This window comes from Alternaria conjuncta (assembly GCF_024043145.1).
Source record: "Alternaria conjuncta strain BMP 0040 chromosome Unknown scaffold_5, whole genome shotgun sequence".
In the NCBI taxonomy this organism is placed as follows: Eukaryota; Fungi; Ascomycota; class Dothideomycetes; order Pleosporales; family Pleosporaceae; genus Alternaria; species Alternaria conjuncta.
Window position 1 is genome coordinate 1178602 of NW_026250094.1, and position 27999 is coordinate 1206600.

The 27999-nt window shown below is 53.9% G+C and overlaps 10 protein-coding genes across 10 annotated transcripts; 4 read left to right on the forward strand and 6 right to left on the reverse strand.

Moving 5' to 3' along the window:
• Nucleotides 1-241: 241 nt before the first annotated feature.
• On the reverse strand, nt 242-1153 carry J4E85_004041 (uncharacterized protein; the record flags this gene model as incomplete). Its single annotated transcript, XM_051468303.1, has 3 exons — nt 242-340; nt 393-776; nt 830-1153. 3 exons carry the CDS (start codon nt 1151-1153, stop codon nt 242-244), a joined length of 807 nt encoding a protein of 268 aa, XP_051327895.1.
• A 1061-nt stretch (nt 1154-2214) lies between these two features.
• Nucleotides 2215-3138, reverse strand: J4E85_004042 (uncharacterized protein; the record flags this gene model as incomplete). Its single annotated transcript, XM_051468304.1, has 1 exon — nt 2215-3138. One exon carries the CDS (start codon nt 3136-3138, stop codon nt 2215-2217), a length of 924 nt encoding a protein of 307 aa, XP_051327896.1.
• A 1183-nt stretch (nt 3139-4321) lies between these two features.
• J4E85_004043 (uncharacterized protein) lies at nt 4322-8325 on the forward strand (the record flags this gene model as incomplete). Its single annotated transcript, XM_051468305.1, has 7 exons — nt 4322-4368; nt 4501-4632; nt 4684-4832; nt 4880-4909; nt 4958-4966; nt 5013-7738; nt 7789-8325. The coding sequence occupies 7 exons, from the start codon at nt 4322-4324 to the stop codon at nt 8323-8325; spliced, it is 3630 nt and encodes a 1209-aa protein (XP_051327897.1).
• Nucleotides 8326-8893: 568 nt separating this feature from the next.
• On the reverse strand, nt 8894-9458 carry J4E85_004044 (uncharacterized protein; the record flags this gene model as incomplete). Its single annotated transcript, XM_051468306.1, has 2 exons — nt 8894-9203; nt 9331-9458. 2 exons carry the CDS (start codon nt 9456-9458, stop codon nt 8894-8896), a joined length of 438 nt encoding a protein of 145 aa, XP_051327898.1.
• Nucleotides 9459-12152: 2694 nt separating this feature from the next.
• On the reverse strand, nt 12153-13236 carry J4E85_004045 (uncharacterized protein; the record flags this gene model as incomplete). Its single annotated transcript, XM_051468307.1, has 6 exons — nt 12153-12426; nt 12473-12544; nt 12667-12729; nt 12855-12874; nt 12958-13030; nt 13187-13236. 6 exons carry the CDS (start codon nt 13234-13236, stop codon nt 12153-12155), a joined length of 552 nt encoding a protein of 183 aa, XP_051327899.1.
• Nucleotides 13237-13732: 496 nt separating this feature from the next.
• On the forward strand, nt 13733-17472 carry ACR2 (DNA-directed RNA polymerase I subunit RPA2; the record flags this gene model as incomplete). Its single annotated transcript, XM_051468308.1, has 3 exons — nt 13733-13770; nt 13841-16947; nt 17000-17472. The coding sequence occupies 3 exons, from the start codon at nt 13733-13735 to the stop codon at nt 17470-17472; spliced, it is 3618 nt and encodes a 1205-aa protein (XP_051327900.1).
• Nucleotides 17473-17855: 383 nt separating this feature from the next.
• On the reverse strand, nt 17856-21703 carry J4E85_004047 (uncharacterized protein; the record flags this gene model as incomplete). The annotated part of the gene is made up of 4 exons (XM_051468309.1): nt 17856-18026; nt 18079-20828; nt 20878-21389; nt 21465-21703. 4 exons carry the CDS (start codon nt 21701-21703, stop codon nt 17856-17858), a joined length of 3672 nt encoding a protein of 1223 aa, XP_051327901.1.
• A 286-nt stretch (nt 21704-21989) lies between these two features.
• Nucleotides 21990-23426, forward strand: J4E85_004048 (uncharacterized protein; the record flags this gene model as incomplete). The annotated part of the gene is made up of 2 exons (XM_051468310.1): nt 21990-22233; nt 22297-23426. The coding sequence occupies 2 exons, from the start codon at nt 21990-21992 to the stop codon at nt 23424-23426; spliced, it is 1374 nt and encodes a 457-aa protein (XP_051327902.1).
• A 367-nt stretch (nt 23427-23793) lies between these two features.
• J4E85_004049 (uncharacterized protein) lies at nt 23794-25469 on the reverse strand (the record flags this gene model as incomplete). The annotated part of the gene is made up of 3 exons (XM_051468311.1): nt 23794-24623; nt 24674-25267; nt 25319-25469. The coding sequence occupies 3 exons, from the start codon at nt 25467-25469 to the stop codon at nt 23794-23796; spliced, it is 1575 nt and encodes a 524-aa protein (XP_051327903.1).
• Nucleotides 25470-25864: 395 nt separating this feature from the next.
• Nucleotides 25865-27958, forward strand: J4E85_004050 (uncharacterized protein; the record flags this gene model as incomplete). The annotated part of the gene is made up of 2 exons (XM_051468312.1): nt 25865-26931; nt 26986-27958. 2 exons carry the CDS (start codon nt 25865-25867, stop codon nt 27956-27958), a joined length of 2040 nt encoding a protein of 679 aa, XP_051327904.1.
• Between the last annotated feature and the right edge of the window lie 41 nt (nt 27959-27999).

Consider the following 27999-nt stretch of genomic DNA (forward strand, 5'->3'; position numbering starts at 1 on the left):
ACAAAATGCAGTAGTTGTAGTAAACAAGTGTTCCTATTCGCTTGTATAAGGAGTGTATAGCTAAACAACAGACAAATCCAAGGTAAATCCACAAAGAAGTAAAACCAATAACCAATGCCCACCAATCGCTCAAAGAATTTGAATCGCGCCGTCGCTATGTATGCTGCTTTCGAAGATGTCGTCCCGTCAGATTACAACCCCCCGAGTCTCTCTCTCAACGTGTTGTGACTTCCCAGTAGATTTATTGTCCACACTTAGCCATGCAGGCTCTGGCATCACGGGCCAGGTTGGCAGGAAGCGAAGCACCGAACTCGTCAATGTTCTTACTGTTGATTTGACCCTTCAAAACACGTTAGCATAACCTCCACACCATTCTGACAAATTCAACCTACCGGAAAACCAAGCGTAGCATCCACAACCTCCGAGTTGAGCGCAAAGAAGTTCTGCGCAATCTGGCTAGTACCAGGGTCCTCGGAGTTGAGCGCCGCCACAAAAGTCGCTGGCTTGCAGTTATTGTTGAACTGGTAATGGATGGAGCCTTGAGGGAAGACGGTGGCCTCGAAGGCGTTGAGGTACCCTGCGACTTCTGGGTTCTGCTTGGGCCCGACAAGTTGGTTCTCGAGGACGAAACCGAACTCCATCTTCTCGCCTTCAACGAGGGTGAGCATCTCGGTAGCGCGGGGGTGGACGTGGGGGGTGTTGATGCCGCATGGCTCGAGGAAACCGACGGTGGTGGAGATGCCGAGACCGGTTAGGATGGGGAAGTTTCCAATGTTCTGGGAAGGGGATTAGTATAAGTTGTGTTGCTAAGGGGAATGTTTTGACTCACGGCTGCAATGGCAACACCACCCTCTGCGCCGGGAGGTGGCGCCGTGTTCCTATCGAAAGTGAAGACGGTCGCCTTGCGGAGGTCGTCTCCCTGCAGGAGCTCAGGGCCTTCAGGGCCTTCTCCCACAGTCAAAAGCCTTTGGAAACGCTTGATGGCTGTAGGAGCAGTGAGGAGGTCGTCGAAGATGTCAGGCGTCGAAACAGGTGCTGCCGGGGCGGCAGGAGTGGAAGTAGCATTGTCCTGTCTCGCATGTATGTGCTGAGGGAGTGCCTGAACAGCACCAAGAGCAAGCGAAGCAACGACGATGTTGGTGATAGTGAACATGATTACTGATTAAGAAGCGAAGGCTTGGATAGACAGTAAAGAAACAAGGAGATAATGGAAAGTAAAGAGGAAAGGATGAGATGGTAGTATGAGTTTCTGGTTGTGTGGTAAGAAGATGATTCTCCAACTGGGTGTTCTACGCTGCTTTACTTATACCTCCATTGTTCTCATCCGTCTTACCAGCACTCATCAGCTGTCCTGGACGGAAGTCACGATTCCGGAGGGCTGTACAGTACGGTGTTGACGCTTGCCGACTAATTGTGTACGCTATTCAGCGAGGGATGCGATATGCTTAGACATCCTGGGGTCAAGAATAATCATTGGCTGGGATGGCAAGTCGGTGCGACTATGTCTGGCGGTCCGTCAGCCTTACAGCGGGAGCGCTGATGGGGCGTGGATCTTGTGGGGGCGGTGTATTTCGGCGTCACGGCGTCGCTTGCACGAAATAGATGGGACAAAGGATGGAAATTACTTCTTGACGCTTGCGCTGATGAAGATGAAACGGCTAGAAAAGTTGGCCGTGCGGAGGGTTGATGATGCGTGTGCAATCTATCGGTAAACATCTATAGTGAGGCTAGCCTTGGGGTAGTATCGCGAGAGATGAGCTGCGTTTTGTGACTGAGGTCATTCGACTCGGCGCAGAACAACGGAAGGGCGAATGTCCGCGTCCTTCGTGAATGCGTGTTGCCTGATAGTTGGCGTGGGTGGATTTGGTCGCGTGCAAGTGGCCGTCAGCTTCCGCCGTTGACGCCTGGGCAGGTGGGCCTTCTGTTTACCTAAGGATGGCTAAGTTTAGCCCGCACTGACTCGCGAGACCAACGCGTCTCTAAGAACAAACTGCAACAAAGCCAGAGCCTAGACGCAGGTGAATTTCAAATTCGCAACTAGACCATGTCTCACGGTCTGGCGGGTGCTGAGCAATGTGCAGGTAAAAACGGATGCATTCAGAAAATAGTACGCTACGCTAAATCCAACAATCGACAGCAAGCGTGTCGCTCGAGAACGCAATGAGCTAAGAAAACAGCCGTAAGGTCATGGTAGTGGCCTCTAAGATTCGTCAATCATAATTCTGACACCTGGTCAGACTCAAACTCCATGTCCATCATGTTGTGCCCTCCCCAGAACGGCAGTTCGTCTAGAGTAAAGGCGTCATCACTAGGGATGGATGGCGGTCCCTTGGAGTGTAGCACCCTTCCCTCGTCAGGTTCCTCAACCTCCGCAATGTTATTCGTGTTCGAGAAGCCACGGTCTTCGAAGATCAGTGAGCCTCTTCTAGGCCCTCGGACGCGGCGGCGCAGTCGGCGAGCGTTCTGGTCCCTGTCATCGAGAGGGTCATCGTCGGAGTAACTGCTGTCTCCTTCCACGCTCTGGCTGTGGCTGCGCTTGAAGATGCCTGCACTCCATCGTTTCTTCTTCTTCAGATAGATGCGCTCCCTTTCCTCGTCTTCTGAAGTGTCTTCTTCGAGCTGTAGCTCATTCATTCTAGCGAATATCGCTGCCTTTGTGCCGCTCCTTTCGCTCCTTGCATCTTCGCAATGGTCTGGTCGCACTACCTCTACGTCACAGTCGTAGCCTGGATCGCTGTCCAGTTCTTCGAGTACGAATTGGGCTTTCTCTACCCGACGCATCGGTATTTCCTCTTCATGTTCACTTTCTTGATCCGATTCGCAATCCTCCTCAGAGTCGGTCTCGTATTCAGATCCCTCCAACGTTGTTGCCGGATAAGCTCTGTCGGACTCGGACGACAGACGCGAAGATGCCGGGCACGATTGCGGGCGTGTGAAGCTGAAGTGATAGTCGTGTCCGGTCGGTTCAATGTACTCCAGTGGAGGTGTCTGGATGAAGTTGCTTACGCGCCGATGTACTGGAGAGGTTTGGAATTTTGGTGGCGGGAAGCGACTAATGGTATGAGGAGTAGGCGTCATGGGCGGTGATTGCGGATGGCCGTTGAGCGCAGCGGCTGGCATGTCGTGGTGTGTTGCCATGGCCAGGAGGGTGTCGTGGTAATTTGACGGGGAAAGTTGCGTCAGGCTTGCTTGCAGCCAATTGCGATCGCGTACGTATCGATGATGTTTTCAGGTATTTGTGCTGACTTCTTAAGGGATCAAAGTCCGACAGGCGTGTCTAATCTTTGAAATACGGAAGAGGAGTTGCGTCGACTGTATCATTCTGGAGGTGGCCCGGGAGTGTTTTACTGGGATATCTGAGCGGCGAGCTCGAGCGGAGAGGTGGAGAGTTTTGACAAGTCGAACCCTGCAACGCCTTGGCTTATCGTGCAGGTAGAATTGGAGTACTATAGGCAGCAATGCAGGTAGCGTAGCTCGCAGATCGGTAACAGCCACAAAGTGCAGGTCAGCTCGGATGCGATGCGTCTGTGGTGATCGAATGGGAACGTTAAAGGGGAAGAAGAGTACTGGAGGAGGTATGAATTCCCTGCAGAGACAGAAATGTGTGCGGGCTGTCGCCAATTATCACCTGCGTTTCAGCGATGAGCTGGCCGGCCACGGAGCGGGTCTGCAGCATTGCTGCCCTTTGCATGCGCAGCATCGGTTTCCTCCATGACTCCGATGCTGCGTGTTTGCGAACGATTAGTCGCAACAGAGACTCGGGCAATCTACCTTGCGTCAGACAGGATGGATGCCCAATGAGGTCAGCCAGCAAAATTGTCCTGCACAGGGCGGGTAGGTAGGGTTGGCACTACGATGCCAGCTGGCACACGGAGTCGCATTGGTGAGTTCTGCGGGGCATCGTTGCAGGACGCCAGACCAGGGGAGCCGAGCCACGCAGCGGCGGCGAAATTGAGATGAGGCAGCGTCAGGAAGTGAGGCTCTGCCTTACGGCAACTAGTGTGGGAACTCGAGGTTCGCTTGATATTGAAACAGGCCCCGAGCGCTTCAGACAGAGTTGAGGCGATGTCTGGCAGATCTCACGTGACCTTGGTGGGGAAAGCGCGCTAGAGACCAGGACGGTTAGGCGGTCAATCCGAATGTTGCGTGGCATGTCGAACATTAGCAAGAGCAGCTCACGCAGGCAGCCATACCAAAGATAATAGTCAACACCGTGTTTCTTTCTCCTTACCTTATACCCGTGTCTCTTCGCGCCTGCTGTCTCTTGCATTGAGGCCACTCTAGACGACAGTGAAGCTGCGGCTTCGTCCCCAATTCCGCCATGGCCTCCTCTCCCTCGATGTTGACCAAGGCAAGCAGCTCTCATCTGTGCGACCGTGTAGCTAGCTAATTCCGGGCAGTTTGAGTCCAAGTCTTCGCGTGCTAAAGGCATTGCCTTTCACCCCAAGAGGTAGCTCATACCTTTACCACGCGGCTCCCTTCCCCGCTGACCGCTCCCAGGCCATGGATCCTGGTGTCGCTACACTCGTCGACCATCCAACTATGGGACTACCGCATGGGTACCCTTATAGATCGCTTCGAAGAACACGACGGGCCGGTCCGCGGCGTTGACTTCCACAAGACCCAGCCATTGTGAGCATCCCGACACCTTGGGAGGGCCAGCAACATACTGAGACTGCACAGATTCGTGTCTGGTGGCGACGACTACAAGATCAAGGTCTGGTCATACCAGACTCGGCGATGTCTCTTCACATTGAACGGCCACTTGGACTATGTCCGGACCGTCTTCTTCCACCACGAGCTGCCATGGATATTGAGTAGTTCCGACGACCGTAAGCGCATGCTATGGATTGGATGTGCAATGGCTAACGCGAATCAGAGACCATTCGTATATGGAATTGGCAAAACCGTAAGTGACACCCTCAATTGCTGTTCGGTACACAACTAACGTTCATAGGATCACTGAGTAAGTCCGTCGCATCCCTCGCAAAGACACACCTAACCCTCCGAAGTATGTACTATGACCGGTCATAACCACTACACCATGTGCGCGCAATTCCACCCGAAGGAAGACCTCATCGTTTCCGCCTCGCTCGATCAGTCGGTTCGCGTTTGGGATATTTCTGGGCTCAGGAAGAAGCACTCGGCACCACAAGCCATGTCATTCGAGGACCAGATGGCGCGCGCGAACCAGAACCAGGCGGACATGTTCGGAAACACCGATGCCGTTGTCAAGTTCGTCCTCGAAGGCCACGACCGAGGCGTCAATTGGGTCGCATTCCACCCAACGCTCCCGTTGATCGTCTCCGCTGGTGATGATCGCCTCGTCAAGCTGTGGAGGATGTCAGAAACAAAGGCATGGGAGGTTGACACCTGCCGCGGTCACTTCCAGAACGCGTCTGCGTGTCTGTTCCACCCACATCAGGACTTGATTCTGTCCGTCGGAGAAGACAAGACGATTCGCGTATGGGATCTCAACAGGCGTACATCCGTTCAGTCCTTCAAGCGCGAAAACGACCGCTTCTGGGTCATCGCAGCCCATCCTGAGATCAACCTGTTCGCTGCCGGTCACGACAACGGTGTGATGGTGTTCAAGCTGGAACGTGAGCGACCTGCGTCCGCCGTCTACCAGAACAACCTCTTCTACATAACCAAGGAGAAGCACGTACGGTCTTATGACTTCCAGAAGAACATCGAGTCCCCATCGATGCTGTCTCTCAAGAAGCTGGGAAGCGCCTGGGTACCTCCACGAACATTGTCTTACAACCCTGCCGAACGCTCAATCTTGGTCACATCTCCAGCCGACAGTGGAACATATGAGCTGATCAGCCTTCCGCGCGACGCTTCAGGAGCGGTAGAACCGACCGACACCAAGCGCGGATCCGGTACCTCGGCTGTATTCGTGGCTAGGAATCGATTTGCGGTCTTCAACCAGTCTAACCAACAGATCGACATCAAGGACCTCAGCAACTCCACTACCAAGACCATCAAGCCCCCGCACGGAACCACCGACATCTACTTTGGCGGCACTGGCAACTTGCTCTTGATCACTCCTACTTCGGTTGTTCTCTACGACATCCAGGCCAAGAAGAACCTTGCTGAGCTCTCTGTCAACGGCGTCAAGTACGTCGTCTGGTCATCAGATGGACTACACGTCGCATTGCTAAGCAAACACAATGTCACCATTGCGAACAAGAACCTGGAGCAAGTCAGCACTCTGCACGAGACTATCCGGATCAAGAGTGCAATCTTCGACGACACCGGTGTTCTTCTCTACTCCACGCTGAACCACATCAAGTATAGTTTGATGAACGGCGACAATGGTATTGTGCGCACGCTGGAGCAAACAGTATACCTTGTGAGAGTCAAGGGTCGCAACGTATACTGCCTGGACCGTGCTGCGAAGCCCAAGATTCTTCAAATCGACCCCACCGAATACCGATTCAAGCTCGCTCTTGTCAAGCGCAACTACGACGAGATGCTCAACATCATAAAGACTTCAAGTCTGGTTGGACAGAGCATTATCTCCTACCTCCAGAAGAAGGGCTATCCCGAGATTGCTCTTCAATTCGTGCAGGATCCTCAGACACGGTTCGAGCTCGCTATTGAATGCGGTAATCTCGAGGTCGCAGTTGAGATGGCTAAGCAGCTTGACCGACCAAAGCTCTGGCAACGACTAAGCACCGAAGCTCTAGCACACGGCAACCACCAAACCGTAGAGATGACTTATCAGAAGCTGCGCAACTTCGACAAGCTTTCGTTCCTGTACCTTACTACCGGAGACCAGGACAAGTTGAAGCGTATGGCCAAGATCGCGGAGCACCGTGGTGACATGACAGCCCGATTCCAGAACGCACTCTACCTGGGAGACGTACAGAACCGGATAGAGATGTTCCAGGAGCTTGATCTATATCCCCTTGCGTACGCCACTGCCAAGGCTCAAGGTCTCGACGAACAGGCACAGTCAATACTGGAAGCTGCGGGTGTATCGGAGGAGCAGATTAACCTTCCCTCAATAGGTGCTCCTTCGGCGCCTGCTAAGCCTATCGTGCCAACTCACAAAGCCAACTGGCCAACGCGCGCAGCTTCTTCGACTGTATTTGAAAAGGCTCTCCAAGGCGAAGTCGAAGGCATTGGATCCGAAGAGCCAACAGCAAACGGCTTTGGCGATGAGGATCTTATGGGCGACGCCGAGCCTACCCGTGCCGCTGCTGAACTTGGAGGCGGCGAGGACGACGATATTGGTGGCTGGGACATGGGCGATGATGGCGATGTGGAGGCAGACGACGACTTCGTTGAAGTTGAGGGTGCTGATGCTGGTGCAGGAAGCAGCGAAGCTGATTTCTGGGCGCGCAACTCACCCTTGGCGGCGGATCACATTGCTGCAGGATCGTTCGATACTGCCATGCAGTTACTAAACCGACAAGTTGGTGCTGTCAACTTTGCTCCTCTCGAGGAGCGCTTCCAGGAGATCTACCAAGCCACCCGAACTTACTTGCCAGCGACACCAAATATGCCTTCGCTGGTCAACTACGTACGGAGAACGGTGGACGAGACCGATTCGCGCAAGATCCTGCCCATCATCCCACGCGATCTGGAGTCAATATTATCGACTGACTTGACCACTGGCAAGCAGTTCTTGCAAAAGAACAAACTGGAAGAGGGTGTTGCAGTCCTCAAGAGCTTGTTGCAGCTCATCATGGTCAACGTCGTCTCATCCCAAGCTGAGTTTTCTGATGTAAGTTTCACAGACATACATCCAGCCAACGCATACTAACATTGATGTAGGCTAAGAAGGCAATCAACACGGCTACGCAATACATTCTTGCCATGTCGATCGAATTGGAGCGCCGCAAACTGCTCAACGGCGCTACCGACATCTCCGCCCTCTCCGACGCGGACAAGAAGCGCGCCCTCGAACTCTCTGCCTACTTCACCGTCCCCGACCTCGAGGGTCCCCACAACTCGATCCCTCTCTCAGCAGCCATGATGTTTGCCCACAAGAACAAGCAGCTCAACACGGCGCTGAACTTTGCCAACGCTTTGCTCGACCGCACCGGCAACGCCAAGATGAAGGAGCAAGCTAACCGCGTCAAGACGGTCGCCGAGAGAAACCCCAGCGACGTCATCGAGATTGACTTTGATCAATTCGCCGACTTTGACATTTGCGCTGCTAGCTTCACACCTATCTACAGCGGCATGCCTTCGGTTACCAGCCCATACAGCGGTGCCAAGTACCACGCCAGATACAAGGGCACTGTGTGCAGGATCGACGGCATCACACAGATCGGTGCGCCGGCTAGTGGTTTGAGGTTGGTGGGTTAGATTGGTTGGAAGTGAGAGATCAAGGCTTGGAGAATAGGTAGCATTGCAGGAATCGTTTGAAAAGGTGTATGCTTAGCGTGTTCATATGCTCTTTTTACGAAGGTCTGGTGTTGCCTGTGAGTTAGTTGACGGGACTACGCAGAGTATTGAAAATGGGAGACCAAGAGTAACATGAATGGATGGAATACATGCAGCTTTTATACTTGAACACCCGCGATCAACAAGTAATGATGAAGTGTCGTATTGGGCTAGCTGAATTGTCCATCCGTGTGTTTCATGACGAGCAAGACATGTGCACGCAACAGGTCTTCTAAGCAGGTTATGCTATGGCTTGTTTTGGTGAAACGCATAACAGTAGATTACATCTCCCGCATATACACGGAAGAGAGATAATAGCATTAAAGCGTAAAAGAGGTATCAAGCGTGTTCAACAGCAAAGGAAACCATCCTGTCCTTCCTCACGAGTTCATCTCATATCATAACGCAGTCCAATTCTCACAATCTCCGTAACGCCATTCAACCCCATCTCAATCTCCGAGGGGCCTTCTCATCATCTACCGTACAACGCTTAACCCTTCGTCGGCGGCGGGCCCGGTGGCGGCGCATACCCGCCTCCGTATGTTGGCTGCGGACTCTGCAGCTCGACGCCGTTTTGCTGACCGTAGTAGCCCTGGTTTGCGCCTCCGCCGCCGTAGTAACCTCCGTTGTTGTTGTTATTGGTAGCGGCGGAGTAAGGCGGCGCGGGGTTGTGTTGGTTGTTGTAGTAGGGTGCCGTGGTGTTTTGGCCGTATGCGTTGTTGTTGCCTGGGCGCGCGGCCCAGCCTGTGCCGTAGAAGGGCTGTCGGCCGGCTTTGCGGCGGCGGCGGGCGGTTAGGCAGCTGAGGGGTGTTAGTGGTGTGCTGGGTGGAAGGGGGTTGGGGATGGCGATTGGGGATGGCGATTGGGGATGGCGATTGGAGAAGGGAAGGGAGGGTTGGTTGGGGGAAGGATGGACGGGGGACTTACGAGCATAGTACGAAAAGGAGTAGGAAGCCCAAGACGACGACTACGAGGACGACCCAGCGAACCCAGTTATTCCATGCTGAGTTGCAGCGGTAGTAGCCCCGACTGTTGCTATAGCACGTCCTAGCCATGGCGTGTTAGAAGCGATGTTCGTGTGTTTGTGTGTCGCGTCTCCAATATCTCTCGATCAATTGACAGTAATGCGATGCGCAAGTGTCCTTGGTACAAAAGCGCAAAAAGTGGAGTGGTGAGAGGCGTAGTGCGTTCGAGTAAAGTGAGGAACAAAAGACAAAAGAACGAAAGCAGCGTATTATGACCAAGAAAACCCGTGGCAAGGGCCACACACAAGGCAGGCCATCTAGCAGTACGCAGATGCCGAGTGATGCGGGCGCCAGGCTGGGCGCAGTGACGTTGTGACGTCGTCTGTCGCAAACACCCATCTGCACCAACGCGAAGCCAGGACCAAGCCGATCCGCTTGATCCACCAAGCGTGCCTTTTCCCCAGAAAATTCATGGACTAACTGCGCCGCTGCACAGCTAAAGTGTGTCGCACAGCCACTTTGCAGCGAATGATGGACAAGGAGAGATGAAGGATGACGATGATGAGCGCATGGAATCAAACGTACCTGTCGCCGTAATCTGGCCCGTAGTACTGTCTCGTACGATAGGGAACGTGGTGCGGATGCGCGATCTCAAGGTCTACCATGATGGATATTCAAATATGTGTGTTATAGCGATATGCGACGATTGTTTCAAATGCTGGAAATAATAGAAGTTCAGAAAGATGCGACGGAGATGGGATGGAACGAATCCGCAGGAAGAACAGGGTTCTGGCTGACTGCTTATGACGATATCCGCTCAACACGGACATGATGTGTCTTTGGGCGTTGGTGCTCAGCCACAATTCAGCCAAGAACGCTGCCCGGAGTATGGCTTGGGGCCCGCATTCTAGGCTTTAAACGGGTAAAGCGGAGACGAGAGGGCCAAGTTGGTGACGATTACGATGTGTGCTTCCGGCTTATTGGGTGCGCTGGGAAGGCTTTTTGGTACTGCTGATTGTGGGTGAGGAGGCGCAGTGGGGATGGATGATGGGCTATCCGCGTTCTAGCTTGTTCGAGAAGATGAGATGGGAGGATTGTGCGGCAAAATGTCGTGCTGCGCATGTTGTTCGGGTGGTTTTGATTAGTAGGGTAAGACTTTGGAGGGAGTTTAGTCGGCCGACGGTGGTTCTTGAGGATCACGAGAGCTGCTGCGCCTGTTGCTTTCGCAATGTTGTGTCGAGTCTGCGCCAAGGGTACGCAGTTCAGCCTCTTCGTGGTTCCAGTGGTTCCGAGACATTGCTCTTTACTCGGGTCAGCAGTGCGCATGAGATTTTGCGTTGCGTGGCCGCTCAGCCGTTGACATCGTGAGATGGGTGCATTGCGCGTCTTGTACGGTACTTGTGGGATGTACTCGAGGGTGGTGTGTTCTTTGTATCACCAAAGGTGTCTAATTAAAACCTTTGCGACTTGTGTCTTCTGTGATGATGATGCCGCGTGAGTCTTCCAGACAGAATTAACTACCAACAACCGCATTACATCTTGCCGGATGCTTCAACATGTAATGCTTCGCAACGCAATCCTCTCACAATTGGCGTTCCGTACAAATTCCCTCACAGACGTAGCATCAAGTACTGTACCTCAACCCCATCAACCCTAACCCCACCCCACCCCTCACCCTCAGCGCCACACCCACCGTCCCCAACGCCACAAACCCTCAATCCATACCGTCTCCATCCCCATCGCAACATCCCACCCACTTCCCCGTGCACCCCTCCAGCTCATCGGCTGCCAATCCATCCTGCCATTCCACTCCCAGCTCTGCGACAAGGGTTCGCATTGCTGTCGCCGCCATCTGACCAATCAGACGGGCTCTGCTCAAGATTCCCTGGGAGGCGCTAATGCAGGATGAGTTGTTCAATTGTTCATGGCCATGGATTTTGCTTGGGTCCCACCCCGTTTTTCTGCCAGCGGGCGTGAGTTGTGCGAATAATTTAGTTGTTTGTTCTCTTCTTTGCTTTCGGTGCATTGATCCTCTCTACCTTCCCCTCCGGACTTGTTCGTTCTTTTCGTTGCAATGTTTGGCGCGAGGTGCTGCTTCCGCGGCGCTACCATGTACCGGAGTCATTGAGCTGCGTGCAACACGGGATTTGGAAGGCCAGGCCGCTGGAGAGAGGAGTCACCACGAATTTGCGCACGCAATTGCGCTGGAACCCTCGACAAACATTCGTCCAAACGATTTGTCAATACCAAACCAGATGCCGCGCACCTGCACACGACGCATGCGACAGTCACGAGCACGGAGGCAGCATTGGGCGACACATGACAGAGACGAGGATACCATTATATCGCTACAACTCAGGTCGCTCCTCATGGAGCCGAACAAGAGACGGAGCGCGCGCAACTTTACATGTCAATCATACCTGGACCAAAATCTTCCGTCTTTTCTTAGCCGCTACGTCTTCGCTGGAAATCGAAACAAAGAGGATGATACAGGATGAGGAAGGGGCAGTCGCCGTCATAATGATATGAGAAGAAGTAAATGTGTCGAGCTGGGGAACTGGAATGGCCATCGCTAGCCTGCAGAGCGATCTGCCCGTCTTTTCTTCCATCAAGTCGTAAGAATCATTAAAGATGTCATGTAAAGCTGACGACCGTAATTCGTAAGAACGTAGGCACGTCGGCGTCGTGAAGTTGCGAAAACACCAAACCCAGTCGAATGCGTTGCGAGCGGCACCTGACCGTCGCGGTCACGTTACGTCGACCGAATACGAACAACATAATACCTCACTTGCTGGCTCGGGCAATCAACCACTGGAGAACGGCATCGAGGTTGGTTTCCTCCTTTGCGCTGATGCCGTAGCAGCTCACTTCCCGGTGCGACACTGATTTGAGGTCGAGCGCCTCGATCAGCTCGTCGACGGAAAGCTTGTTGGGCAAGTCGGACTTGTTGCCCAAGACGAGAAGAGGAATGCCCTCCAGCGCAGGCTTCTCCAGTAGGAGCTTCAGTTCCTCGCCAGCGACGGGTAGAGCCTCCTTGTCAGCGGAGTCGACGATGAACCTATGACGATAAGCGACACCCCACCATGACATGAGAGGAGACGTACACGATAGCGTTCACACCGCGGCAGTATCGCTCCCACATGGAACGGAACCTAGGTTGGCCTCCGAGATCCCAACTGTTGCCGCTGGTCAGCAGGTGCGCCTCGAGGCTAGTAGATTGCGCTGCACCCCGCAAGGCTGGGCTTGGCGCTGCAAGAGCCGGACATGCGTGACCAGGGAGAAGATGGAGGGCACTCACCACTTCAAGGTTACATGACCTTTCTGGACACGCTTCATATTGAAGCCAACCGTCGGGATGGAGCTAGAGCCAGTCAGCGCAGGGCCCGACAACGATGGCGCCCGAGGTTGCGCAAAGCAGTAGCATCGGGACACGGATGAAACAACGTCGCCGCCGGCTTGCGCAACTCGGGACGGATGTAGACCTACTCGACAGTGAACTCTCCTCCCTAGAACGGATGGGTCAGCTCGCATTCATCAAAGTTGATGAAGTTGACGCAGGAGGGTCTTTCCGCATCAGGAAGATACTCACCGCCAGAACTCTCAACAGCGAAGTCTTGCCAGCGTTTTGCAACCCGATCATGGTAATGTCCATCTCAGTCGCCCTGGATGGTATCGCAGGTTAGCAGGAGCGCCATGTTATCGTCGCCGGTGAGTTTGCTTTTTCTTGGGCGGAAGCTGAGCAGTTGGGGGAGTATCAAATGGCGCATCAGGCAGCCAGGTGGGCATTGGGGTCAGTAGGAAAGGACAGGTAGGCATACCAAAACAGGCGGAGTAGCCAGTCGTAGATGCGGCGGAAGAGGTTCGCCATGGCCGTCGTCAGGGCAGGGGCTGACTCGGTGGAGATGTCGTCTGGTCGGGAGGAGTGGTGATGTACGGGCGATGGAGGGAAGTCTGGGAACCTTGATCCTTGCTGCGGGGCATGTAGTAGGCGCGATCGCCGTAGTCTTATTGGCAGCAACAGGCAAATGGACAACGTCTCCTTCGATGCGTCGGGGGGCAAAGAGCGCAGGCAATGCCGTGAGGAAGTAGAGAGCAGAGCTGTGCCGCCCTAAGGAAAGCCCGGAGTGGTTCACGCTGCAGCAGAGTGATGGAGCCGCCGCGGCGTGTGACTTTGGCCAGCGCGCTAGCAGGGGTGGCCCAACCATGGATCCGACTAGTCTAGTAAAAAAGTTCGAGCGCAGCGTCGCATCTTCAATCGCGCTGCAGCTTGCGACCGCGACACTCACATTCTTTGATATACTATTGCGCATGCCGCTTGATTGCGCCCTAATCTTACATTCACCGTAATAGCCGCATACGGAATCATGGCGCCTCCCGCACGGGCAGACAGCCCTCAGGAATGGTCGACCAAGGCAAGAGAGCACTTTCGACACAACTATGCCAGGCTAACATATCCAGTTTGATACCCTCAGGCGGCATGACCTGTTCCGCAACCCGCCCAAGGACAAGACGGCATACCCTATGCTCGCGGCTGCCGTCGACCCCCACATCAACTCGTTCAACACCATCTTCACCCGCGGCGGCCAACTTGACCAGGGCATAAAAGACATTGGCACCAAGATCTTTGTCGATGGCGACCCATACGCAGCCCCCGAAGACGCAGGCCAGAGGAACCGTCTCTACCTGCGCATATCAGAAGTCTTCCTCGACAAGCCCGTCCTGCCGCCTTCGAACAAGGTCGCGCTCAAGAACCGCAACATCTATCCCGCCGAGGCCCGCGAACGACATGCTTCATACCGCGGCAAGATGCGCGCACGGCTGGAGTGGAGGGTCAACAACGGAGATTGGAACGAGGACGTCGTGGATCTCGGCGGCATACCCGTCATGCTGAGATCGAACCGCTGCCAGCTGGAAGGCATGTCGCCAGCGCAGTTGGTCAAGGCGAAAGAAGAGTCCGACGAGCTGGGTGGATACTTCATCGTTAACGGCATCGAGAAGATCATTCGTCTCCTCCAGGTCAACCGTCGCAACTACCCCATGGCCATCAAGCGCGGCGCCTTCACCAACCGTGGCGCCGGCTACACCCAGTTCGGTATCACCCTCAGATCGATGCGACCCGACCAGACCTCGCAATCGAACGCCCTGCACTACCTCAGCGACGGCAACGTCAACTTCCGTTTCTCATGGCGCAAGTCAGAATACCTGGTTCCCATCGTCATGGTGATGAAGGCTCTGGTCGAGACGAATGACCGCGAAATTTTCGAGGGTCTGGTCGGTCCAGCCGGTTCCGAAGGTCTTGAAGAGAAGCAGTTCGTCACCGACCGAGTAGAGCTGCTACTCCGCACATACAAGGTCTACGGGCTACACTCCAAGGCGAAGACACGGGCATATCTGGGTGGAAAGTTCAAGATTGTACTTGGTCTGCCCGCCGACGTCGCCGACGAGGAGGCCGGTACGGAATTCCTCCGCAAGATCGTATTACCCCATCTAGGCTGCGTCAACGTCACACCAGCTCAGGATGCCGACAAGTTCAGAATGCTTCTCTTCATGACCAGGAAACTCTACGCTTTGGTCGAAGGCGACTGCGCTGTCGACAACCCCGATGCTGTACAATTCCAAGAGATCCTACTAGGCGGACAACTCTACGGCATGATCTTGAAAGAGAAGCTAGAAGAGTGGCTGAACAGCTTCCAACTTGTGCTAAGGGAGTGGGGAAGGAAGAACGAGTACAAGCCTTTCACATCCCAGGACTTCACCAAGGACTGGAACTCCAAGATCCTCCGACGGACAAACATGAACCTTGGACAAGCTTTGGAATACTTCCTCAGTACTGGTAATCTTGTCAGCCCAACGGGTCTGGATCTGCAGCAAACTTCTGGATACGTCGTGGTCGCTGAGAAACTGAACTTTCCTCGTTTCATATCACATTTTAGGATGGTGCATCGAGGTGCCTTCTTCGCACAACTGAAGACAACAACTGTTCGAAAGCTACTTCCTGAGGCGTGGGGATTCATGTGCCCTGTACATACTCCTGATGGATCGCCCTGTGGACTTCTCAACCATTTCGCGCACAAGTGCAAGATCGCGACTTCCAACGTCGATGTCTCGACGATTCCCAACCTTGTTGCACAACTAGGCGTATCGAGCAAGTCAGCCGCCTCTCTCGAAGCGAGTGTGGTTGTACAACTGGACGGTCGTGTCCTAGGCTTCTGCTCGCCCAAGCAGGCCAAGACCATCGCCGATACGCTCCGTTACTGGAAGGTCGAAGGCTCGCACAACGTGCCATTAGAGATGGAGATTGGTTTCATTCCTGGATCTAACGGCGGTCAATACCCCGGTGTCTACCTCTTCTCACAAAGTTCGCGAATGTACCGACCTGTCAAGTACCTGCCTCTCGGCAAGCTCGACTACGTAGGACCGTTTGAGCAACCCTACATGTCCATCGCCTGCACGGATGCCGAGATCGTTTCTGGCGACTCGACGCATGTTGAGTTTGATCCAACGAACATCTTCAGTATCATCGCCAACCAAACGCCTTTCTCGGATTTCAACCAATCCCCGCGTAACATGTACCAGTGTCAGATGGGTAAACAGTCGATGGGTACACCAGGAACTGCTACAGCATACCGAACCGACAACAAGACCTACCGCCTACAAACCGGTCAAACTCCGATCGCGAGAGCCCCGTTGCACAACGAATACGGCATGGACAACTTTCCCAACGGCATGAACGCCGTCGTTGCTGTCATCTCCTACACCGGATACGACATGGACGACGCTATGATCTTGAACAAATCATCGCACGAGCGCGGTTTTGGTCACGGAACTGTATACAAGACGAAGATCTGCGACCTCGAGGAAGGCAACCGAAAGAGCCGAGCCGCGAGGTCAGTGACCAAGTTGTTCGGATTTGCCCCTGAGGGTTTGGTCAAGGCCGCATCCAAGGAGACTCTTGACGAAGATGGTCTTCCACGAGTTGGCACCATGCTGCGTCACGGCGACGTTATTGCTGCATGGCACATTGTTTCGTATGACGCAGCTACCGGCGAATACGTCAACCGCGACGGCCAGACTCAGTTCTTCAAATACAAGGACGATGAACTCGCCTTCGTGGAAGAGGTCCGCATCATCGGAGCCGAGGACGGAACGCAACCCTGCCAAAAGCTCAGTATCAAACTGCGAATTCCCCGTTCTCCAGTCGTCGGTGACAAGTTCTCTTCCCGTCACGGACAGAAGGGTGTCGTCAGTCAAAAGTTCCCCACACCAGACATGCCCTTCTCTGAGAGCGGCATGCAACCCGACGTCATCATCAACCCTCACGCTTTCCCGTCGCGTATGACAATTGGCATGTTCGTCGAGTCGCTAGCCGGAAAATCCGGTGCGCTCCACGGCATGGCCCAAGATTCAACGCCTTTCCGTTTCGACGAGCAAAACACGGCCGTCGACTACTTCGGCCACCAGCTTAAAAAAGCAGGCTACAACTACTACGGCAACGAGCCCATGTACTCTGGAATCACAGGTCAAGAACTCCACGCAGACATCTACATCGGTGTGGTCTACTACCAACGTCTCCGTCACAGTAAGCATCTCCCTCCCTACCATCCCACCCCCATCTACTAACAACCCCCCAGTGGTAAACGATAAGTTCCAAGCCAGAACCACCGGCCCCGTCGTCTCCACAACCGGCCAACCCATCAAAGGACGTAGCAAGGGCGGTGGTATCCGTGTCGGAGAAATGGAGCGCGACTCCCTGCTTGCCCACGGCACAGCCTTCCTACTGCAAGACCGTCTGATGAACTGTTCCGACTACACGAAAGCTTCCATATGTCGTACTTGCGGCTCCTTCCTCAGCACTACACCTACCGTCGCTGAGTACGGCCGTAAGAAGGATCGGAGCGGCAAGGATCTCACCATTCGCTGCAGGAGGTGTGCTGTCTTGGCGGATGCGAATAGCAGTAAAGCGGATTTGTGGATGGATGCCCAGGGGATGCGGTATAGTGGTGGTGAGGACGTTGCTGTGGTCGCGGTGCCTGGTGTGCTCAAGTTTTTGGACATTGAGCTTGCTAGTATGGGTGTGAGGCTGAAGTTCAATGTTGGTCCATAAAGGAAAGGAAGGAAGTACGATTGCTGGGATGAGAAGGGATCAACGACACGAGAGGACGTTTGTTTTACGCATTTTCATCGGCGTAACTTTGGTTTTTATGATGTCGGTCCAAAAGTTGGCTTTTAGCAGCATCTACGGGCGTTCTTGGTGCACGAGAAATGGACTAGTGTAGAGTATGTCGCACGAATTCAAACAATACGCTTTTTGTGTACTTTCTCGTCGTTGCGGTGATGTAAAACTTGCATAAATATCCTATGTGAGTCCAAACGCCAAAGCTTATCTACCGCCCCCGATCCAACGCAACCCAACCCAGGGTATCATCGCTTTTATACAGTCATAAACAAATTCGACACGACAAGAAAGGGTAAAGACGAAGACGCAGCTTAAGCATTCGCTTGCACAACCTTGAAACCATCCGAGACCATTTTCTGAATATCCTCGTCCTTGTGCTGAAGCTGGTTCAATGCATACGCGACATCGTTCCACTGTCTCTCGTTCTCTGCTCTCGGTAGTCTGGACGCAAGTTTGGCTGCTAGCTGTTTGGCATGTTTGTCCTAATCAAAGTAAGTACAGAATCATCAACACGGTCAGATCATTCAAACGTACCTTTTCAATGAACCCAGCCAGGAACTTGACGATCCTCTTCAGAGCATCCTCGCTCAGTCCTGAATCAGCGCTGAGTACACTGAACATGTCGATGAACTGGTTGTACACGGCATTGTCCTTAGTGGACAGCTCGGTGAAGAACATGCGTGCCATGTCTGCAATCTTCTTGTCGCTGTCTTCGAGACATTTGGCCATTTCGCCTAGCTGGCCCTTGACCTTGACTTGGCCGGCTAGGATCAGGAAGGTTAGGGTCATGAGACATGTTCGCTTGACGCTTGGGTCGCCGTCGTTCAGACGGCGGTAGAGGAAGTCGGTGTTCTCGTCGATGAGATGGTTGAAGCATACAGCCATGTCGCCGAGTGCGACGACAAGGTTACTGCGCACAACAGCGTCCTGGCTTCGTTCCAGGATGGTGAGCAACAGACCGAGGTTCGTCTCACAGTACTCTGAGCTGACACACATGAGCTTAGCTAAGCACAGTGCAGCTTGTGCTTGTAGCGTCGGGTGGTTATAGGACGTGTTGTTGGCGCAAGTGTCTGCTACGAGGGGGCCGAAGTTTGCGAGGAGGGATTGTGGACCATAGAGCAGTTCGCGTTCACGAACGTGTGCAATAGCTTCTGTGAAGTCATCTTCGTTCGTTCCCGCCATGAGGTCTAGATCGTCTTCTTCAGGCGCTGGCGTTGGTTCTTTGGTCGACCCCCGCTTCCGCCCTTTCTTGAGTGGTGTGGGTCCTGACGAAGACATGGATTTTCGAGGTGTCGGTGCCATCTTGTCTTTCTCAGCCTTGCGACGCTTGAATTCAAGCTCACAAAGCTCCAAGTGAACGATTTGTTTGATGGCGATGTGACCGACAACGAAAAGCAGCTGCGATAAGGCAAGCGCCGAATTCTGCTTCTTCTGTTGTGGTTCCTCAACCGCAGGCGCGTCGGGCATCTCCTCATCTCCCTGATCGACCTCCATTGGTTCCGCAGCACTGGAACTCGACGTCGGCCGTGACTCAGCTTTGGCTTGTCCCGCAAATACACGCTTTGTGACTTTGCGAATGATCTCAGAGCACAAAACGTCGGGATGTTTCGAAAGGACGTATATAGCACTGATGGCCTGTTCTGCAACGCCAAACCATTCCTTGCTATCGGATGGCATCTCTGTGATAGCGGCCAGTCTGACGAGAACTGCGTGATCGTTTGGAAGCTTGACGGTCTGTACTGGCTTGTCGTTCGAGGCCTGCTTTCCAGGCGGTGGACTCATGCGGCGCAGAGCTATACAGGTGTATCGAGCCAAGCCCAAGTCCCGTCGGCCCAGTTCCCCAAGGCCAATCCGCAAACATACTTCCATCTCCTCGACGATGATCTGTGGAGCCGAAAGTGCGAGCATACCCAGGACGATGATTGCTCCGCGGCGCTGGTTCTTGGAAATGTCTTTCTTCTGGTATCCATATATTTGCCAAAGCTTCTGGATGACCAATGCGTTGACTAGTCCCTGCTTCATCATGGTGCTGAGGAGCTGCTCGAGTGACGTGAGCTCAGCGGGGGTTGTGCCAAATGTCAGACTGATCATATTCTTCGAGATGTAGTTTGCAACTGCATTGGCGTCGAATCCAGGTGGCGCGTCGAAGAAGAGGCCCTTGTAGCACTCCAACAGGTGCGTCTGAACACCCTTGCCTTCGTCGCTGTTGCCCTTGGTCCAGATAAGACGCAACATCCTCCGGATACCGAGCTTCGCATTCGCGATCTTGTACGCGTCGATGGTCACAAAGAAGTCCATGGCCTCGATGACTTCGCTCTTATTCTTGGATGACAGCAGTTGAGTGACCACCTCAGCGGCGTCGTTGAGGACTTCGATGAACTTGAGCGCTTCCATCAGATACTTGCGTACTGCTTGGAATTTCTCCAGTTCTTGCGCAGTCGCAGCGTCCCTCTGTGCCTTTGCAATCACAGCAGCTCTCTCTTCCTCGGACATCTCGGATGGATGTTGGGGTGCTTCATCGTTATCGGCCTGAGTTGCGTCTTGCAATAGAGTCTCGTCTACAGTCTGTTCACCAGGGGCACGCTCGCGTAGCTCTTCCGGGGGTTGTAAGGCGTCGATCTGAGCGTCGACATCGGCCAATCTCTGTTCCCAATCCTTGGTCGATAGCAATCCACCATCAAAGGTAGTGAAAGGATGGGTTGAGATGAGCTTGGCGAGCAGTTTGACTGCGTTACGACGTACATTACTGCTCTTGTCTTCCAGACTACGTGCAGCGAGTTCGGCGACCTTCTGCCTGCGCTTGGGGTATTTCTGCTCTAGATCCAAGAGTTTGATGTAGACTTGCATTACACGAGCACGACAGTACGGGTTGATATCCAGGAAGCGATCCTGGAGAACATCGAAGAAGATGCGAATTTGCTGCTTGTGTTGCTCGCTGCGGTCGTCCTGGCTCAGCTTGCTAAGCATGATGATCAAGTTTCCGCACACCTCAATAAGAGCGCAACGGAGGGTATATGATTCGCTGTCTAGTAGGTTGGCGAGCAATGTCATTTGGCGAATGACAAGATGCGGCGTGAGCTCGGAGATTTTGGTAAGAAAGGTCGAGATGGACTTGGGCCCCTTCAGATCGGTAGAACTAAATTCTTTGCTGCTGATGTCCTTCAAGACGTCTTCTGTGAGCTGTGGATAGTCGAAAGCGTCGGCTAGTGTGAAGAGGAATTCGGCCATGGGCTCTGACAGATGCTCGAAGTATGTCAAGCTCTGGTTGATGGACGTCTGGGCGGCTGTCATGGGCGTTAGTATAGTCACTTATCTAACTCTTCCTCTACCTACTGTATGCATGTCCATGAGACTTGACGGCAAAACACAGAACCCTGAAGCAGTGACTTCGTATCGCGTTGTTCTTGACTCTTGCCTCATTCTCGAGGATGTGGTACACTGGCTTGGTGAAGAGGCCGATGAAGGTGTCTCGCTCCGAGGTGGTAACGAAGATTCGGCCCAGCTTGAGCCTCAGCACTTTGCTCATGCGGTCGAGAGCCGTCTCTAGTTGCGCTGAGGCATCCCAGACGACGTCTTTGCCGCCTCCCGCTTTTGTCTTTGTGGCCTTACCCCGCCCCCGCGCTGCTGGTGCAGAGGCAGACTTCTCAAGCGCTCTGGTCTCGACGGCGGAGATGGTCCATCGGAGAAGGAAGCCATACATCTCCAGCAGGTTCTTGTGGTGTGGTATCGCATCTTGGTCTTCGGCTTCGAGGTCGGCGTGGATGATGTCGGTTTGCGTGGACAGCGCCGAGGAGATGAGGTCGAGTATCTTGCTGAGGATGGCTGGCGGTATTTGCGACGAGTGCCTAGATAGTCGGAACAGTTTAGAATTAGGTTCCGTGTCATATTGTTTTGCATCCTTTGGATATGCGGGGACGCACTTCAAGAGAAACTGCAGCGTGTCAAACACAGAGCTGCGAGTGATCGCATCCGGACTCTCCGCCACGGCATCGACCACAGGATTCAGCTCGCTGTTGATCAATCCGGGCGACGACAGCGATTCTGGCTCATCTTCGCAGTCTTGCAGCGCCTGCGGGGCCTCGGGGGTGGGTATCGCGGAGGGATCGCTGTCGAACAGCTTAACCGCCTCATTGATGTCAAAATCCACCCGGGCGTCCATGATGATCCGAGTCGCTTGAGGAAATTAGAAATCAGAAACAAGAAGCGACGAAATGAGCGTCGGGGCCAGGGTGGGGGTGTTTGCGCCGTGAAAGTTAAGATGCGGCCGCAACCGTCGCACATGCACCGACCCAGGAAGGCGCGTTGCAGCTGTTTGTTGGTGGTCCGAGCGTCTGCCATCAGTCTTCCCCTTTCGGCCTAGGCAGCCAGGGTCCAACGCGTCGGCTGCCATACCGCGAAGAAAGATTCACGCATCGTTCAACACAACATCACAAGCCACGCGCACCATGGCAAAGGCACGCACCTCACTGCGTCATGCAGAGGCAATCGACGTCCATGAGGACGATATGGGAGAGGACCAGGCCGAAGAGACACAGGACGAAAGCATGAACCCGCTCGACGAAAGCGGGCGCACTGCCGACAGCAGCGACGAGGAAGTCGAAGATTCCGTTCAGGAAGACATGGCGCGCTTCGAAGAGACGTTTGTCGGAATCAGCAAGCGGTTCCGACTGATTAACCGCATTGGAGAGGGTATGTCCTACATCATTGGCTTGCAGCATGCAGGGTAGCGGGCTGGACTCACGCTTTCCACAGGAACCTTCTCCACCGTCTACAAGGCTGAGGATCTCGAATACACCAAGTACAACAACGATTGGGACATCGACGAGCGCGAGGAGGCTAAATCTCTCCCAGCACACAAGAGGCAACCCGCCAGAAAGCCCCGCTACGTCGCGATCAAGAAGATCTACGTTACGAGCAGTCCGATACGCATCTTCAACGAGCTTGAATTGCTGTTTGATTTGAGGGACGCGGATTCAGTATGTCCGCTCATCACCGCCTTCCGCCACCAAGACCAGGTCGTCGCTGTGTTGCCCTACTACCAGCACCGCGACTTCCGCGATTACTACCGCGACATGGGCATCTCCGACATGCGCTGTTACTTCAAGAGCCTGTTCACTGCACTTGCAGCGGTACACAAGAAAGGCATCATTCACCGCGACGTCAAACCTACCAACTTCCTCTACAATACCTCGCAGTCTCGTGGAGTCCTTGTTGACTTTGGCCTCGCCGAGCGAGAGGGCACAGACTGGCACAACTGCGCCTGCCACATGTCGGAGGAGGACCGTCGATACAGAATATCACACAGTGTCTACGCGCAGACACAGTCAGCAGGCCACACCGCTTCCGCATACCCCAAGAATGATACACGCAACAGCCGCCGTGCCAACCGCGCGGGCACCCGTGGTTTCCGTGCGCCCGAAGTACTGCTCAAGTGCACCCAGCAGACCTGCTCCATCGACGTCTGGAGTGTCGGTGTCATTCTCCTGACCATGCTCTCGAAGCGCTTCCCGTTCTTTCACAGTGCAGACGACATCGATGCGCTCCTCGAAATCACAACCATCTTCGGACGAAAGAAGATGCGAGAGACAGCCCTCCTGCACGGCCAGGTATTCGAGACCAATGTACCCAGCTATAGCGAGGGTGGGCACAGCCTGGAGAAGATCATACTCTGGTGCACAGGCCGCACAGGCGACAAGACACAACCAAAGAGGGAGCTGGATGAGGATGAGAAGGAGGCTGTCCAGTTCTTGCACCGCCTACTGGAATGCAATCCTGCGAAGCGCATCACAGCAGAAGAAGCGCTCCACCACCCTTTCCTAGTGAACGCTTACGAAGAACATGAGGGGGACGATGACATGAAAGAAGAGTTTGTAGAGGATTAACGCCATCAATTACGTCTATGATGACGATGTATGAGTAATAGCATGGAAGGCGTATAACGGCATGGGCATAGTACAGGAGTTTTGGCCATTTACAGAGCGGCGACTCAATGAGTTATTGCGATACCCTTCCGTACGGTCAAGAGCATGTTCAATATACCTTTGCTCAATGACGATTGTACATTATGATCCATTTGAGTCAGTTTGATCCCGCATGGTTGACTGCTAACGGAAGCATAGAGCGATGTCATTGGGATAAATACATATTCATTCTCATTTCTCATAATTAAAGAAGCAGCGCTGTTCAACTCAGGAACACTAACACGTTCAAGGTGGCTGTATCCTCTACTCGATCGTCGCAACCCGCCATCTACTCATCCTGAGCACATTTCTGTGTAATACTGCGAATCTTCTCTCCAAACATGTAAACGAAAATACCCAAGAACATCAGCGCGGCCACAATGCCGCCGCAGATATTGAACGCACCCTCATACCCCGCCTTCTCCACAAAAGCGATCGATCCGAACGAGATTCCAAAGCCAATGAAGCCTCTGAGCGAGCAGATGAGAACGAGCGCAGCATCGATGCGCTGAGGATAAGCATCCATGCAGTACACGAAACTGGAAACGACGATACCGACGAAACCGAAGTACTCGACATTGAGCGTGACGGCAATGCCAGCCCAGCTCCAGTTGTTGGGATTCTGTGCGGTCATGCCGTAGATGATGGTCGAGATGAGGATAGACACCAGCGGGATGATAAGAGCGAGGAGACGGTATTCCGGCTGACTCACGCCGTCATTCCTCTTGCTCATCGTCTTGACGATCAAATCGCTCAGGGAACCGCAGAAGAGCGGGACTGCAACGGCTGTCGCGACCTGTCCTGCGAAAACATAGCCCAACATGTCGAAGTTCCAGAGGTAGGGTGGTTGGACGAGCACGCCGGCGAAGAGGGCGGACATGAGGACGTAGATGCCGAGGGCGGCGGAGTTTATCAGGATGAGCCAGAGGATGTTGGGGAACCAGATGATTTGGAACATTTGCTTCCAGCAGGATATGGCTTCAGACCAGTGGGCGTGGCCTTTCCAGGGGAGCATGTCTTTGACGAAGCTGCGGGGTGCGTAGTTGATGGTGTCGAGGGGGCGCTTGGTGTTTGTTGTTACGGGGACGAGGGTGCCGTCTTCATCGATACCTTGGCCGTCTGAGGGGGGTTAGTATATGTGCTGGACTATGTGGTGTAGGTCGACTTACTCAGTGCCTCAAGCGTGCGCTCATACTTAGTCTCCGCGACGAAAATGATGCTGAGGACTGCAATGGCGCCGCTCAGACATCCAAACACGCCGTACCACCATCTCCAGCCCAGATCGTTCGCGAGATACGAACTCGCTACAATGAGCGCAGCAGTACCAAGCGTCTGCAGCGCGCAGAACCACGCAATGACATGGCCTCTCTCGTGCAGGTAGAAAATCTCCTGTACGATGATGGGGCACAGCGCTTCAGCTTGGCCGGCGGCAATCGACATGACATCTCTGCCTGCGATGTGCGATTCCAGGCTTCCGCTGTAGGCGCACCAGAGACAGCCGAAGGAGAGCACGATGGTCGACATGAGATAGACGGGCCTGCGGCCGATGGCATGGGCTACGGGGATCGCGAGGAGGTTACCAACGCCCATATAGAACGCTGGCCAGGTTGCGAGGTCGCTGGTCTTTGGGTCGCCGCCGTACGAGGCTTGTACGATGGGCAGAATGGCGGTGATGCCACTGGCCATCAGGTTTCCGGTGGCAGCGTAGAGGCCGACGATGATTAGGATGATGTACTTTTGCCATTTCGGAAGGTTCAGAGGATCTATGTTCGTTAGCGATCCTCGTCTTGATGGTTTTGATGGATTGGAGCTACCATTGGGATCTCTGCTTGGTGTTGGGATCAGCACAATGCCATCCTCGTCGTACAGCCTGATGGTGCCAACCACCGGCCTGGCAGCTTTCTTATGCGCATCGACTATCTCAATGTGAGCGCTGGCTTCGTTCTTGGAGTCGTGAGGCGCCATGGTGGACAGCCGCTGATGCCTCGAAACAGAGAGGCATTCCGCAGAATTTGTACACCTCCAGCTCCGAAGTGGACGCAGCTACCAGCGCCATGGCATCTGCGTCGTGACTTGGAACACGACTCTCAGCGCAGTGCAACCCCGGACCTCGCCCGCACTGGGCCGCGCAGCCCAATAAGTATGCGAACGGATTGTGGAGGGAAGGCGGGCTAAGCCGATTCAAGGTGTGGGGATAGCCCGGTCCAGGCAGGGGGAAAAGCTGGGAACGACATGGGGGACACGAGACGAGACATGCGGGGTACGCGCGTACCGTGTACTTACAGGCCCTGGAGATTTTGAGCCTCAAGCTCCTCGGCAAATGTTCACCACCCACACCACGTACGTCACCTTCACGCACCATGAGCGAAGCCGGCATCAAGACATCGCAGCGCGTGAGCCGCTCGTGCGTCGAGTGCAGCCGTCGCAAAATCCGCTGCGACAAGAAATCCCCCTGCGCGCCCTGCGTGCGCCGCAATGCCGGAAACTCCTGCCGCCGGCCGATCGTCCGCGTCAGGGGACAGCTAACCATCTACGCCGACTCCGAGGCTGGCAGCGCGGAGGATGTGCAACTCGAGGACCTCCTGCGCGAACGAGGCGCCCTGCGCGCCCAGATTGCTGAACTTGAGACCGCTCTTGCGCTGTCGAAGCCGTGTGCTCATAGCCGCACCAGCGAATCTACGGACTATTCTGCACCGTCGGCTTCCCTGGAGGACCTGATCCCGGCGTTTGAACAGTTCGATATCGGTATCACGACCAATGCTGCGCGTGAGGGTGGCGAGAAGGATCTCATAGATAGACTCTACGAACCTGCTGCGGATCCCATCTATCTGCTTCTTCCCAGTAAAGACGCTAGTATCCAACTCGTTACCTTCTCGCTCCAAACGCTGGGTTGGCTGCACTGCGCCGTGGATGCTGATGTGTTCTTCGGAGAACATGAAGAGTTCTGGCAGAGTACGCAGCTCGGTGCTGGCATCGATCGCGCACGGAGACCTTGGCTGGTTGTCTATCTTGCTGTCCTCGCTGTGGGCATACTCTATTCCAACCCAGACGAAATCCCCGATGTCAACCAACTACCTCAACTTGGAATGCCGTTGGACAATCCTGTTTCTATCGCAGTACATACGTCTCGTCTCTGGTATGAGGCTGCGCTGAAAGAGTTAGAGAGGTATGGGTTTGCAGGCTCACCTTCTCTCCCTGTTGTTCAGGCTCTGTCAGTACTGACGCTATGTCACTCCAACTTTGGTGAACACCAGCGAGAGTGGCTCATCACCGGCTTTGCGACAAACATGGCTAGATGCCTTGATATGCACAAGCTGGGGAATGAAGTCAACATCTCCAAAGACCTGTGCAAAAGACCGGAGTGGTCGTCCCCTTCTCAGCGGGAAATGGGACGTCGGTTGTGGTGGGCTTGCGTTATCCGGGATTGGTAAGTACTGGCCACGTACGCTTTGGCCCAATCGATCTGACTGACCCTCTCTAGGCTTGGAAGTTGGTCTCGACCGCCATCAATTTCCCCCGCCAGCTTTTGCTGCCATGTATCGACCATCACCAGCCAGGACGACTACATACTACCCAGAACGCCCATGGCTGATAGTCCTGCTTCTTTCGAGTCTGGAAATCTCGCTACTCCTTCACCGGCTCATTACCATTCAATCATGTGCCGTGTCTCTTACATAGTCTACATCTACATCAAAGCCAACACACACCAGACGAATTTGAAATTTATCAAAGCCATCGAGGAGGTTCAGACTGTTCGACGAGACCTGCCTCTGCATCTATCGCCAAACTTTCCAGCCAATGAAGACGACCGGATATGGGAGTTAGAGTACCCTTGGATACCATTCCAGCGCTATCAGATCCACTTCGTTATTGACTTCTTATTGCTGACCATCGCTCGTGTATTGTCACCGGAGAATCCAGATGATGACCCAAACTTCAGACAGCTGGCCCTCCAGTCGGCGAACAATCTTCTGAGCTACTACGCGAAGCCTGTTCCTAGGGTTTACAGGTTAGTTTGGGTTATATCTGCGTCAACAGTCGCAGCTGCTATATACGTATCCTTAGACATGCTTGCCAACCCGCATGACTATCGAGGTGACGCAAAACTTCGAATCATCAACCTTCTAAGAATGGCATTTACTGAGCTGAGAAAGCACTCTGCCGTTGCTGTCCATGCAGCGAAAGGCTCGGCTGTACTTGAGGGGCTTTTGCCCGTGCTGGAACGACACGACACTGAGCTTCCCGGAACGTCACGTACGATACACGAACTACTGCAGCAGCTGTCGATGGCTGATCACAGCAACACCAACGACTTATCCAACTCGGCGCCTCCAATGGACGGCTTTGCCCACCATGGCAACTACGAGAACATCGACATGTTCGATGGGATTGGCAGCACACTCAATGCAACATACGGTTTCGACGACTGGGACGAAGTATTTGCTCAAATGTGAATGATTTCTATACAACGCTATCAAAATTCGCCTCTGCCTAA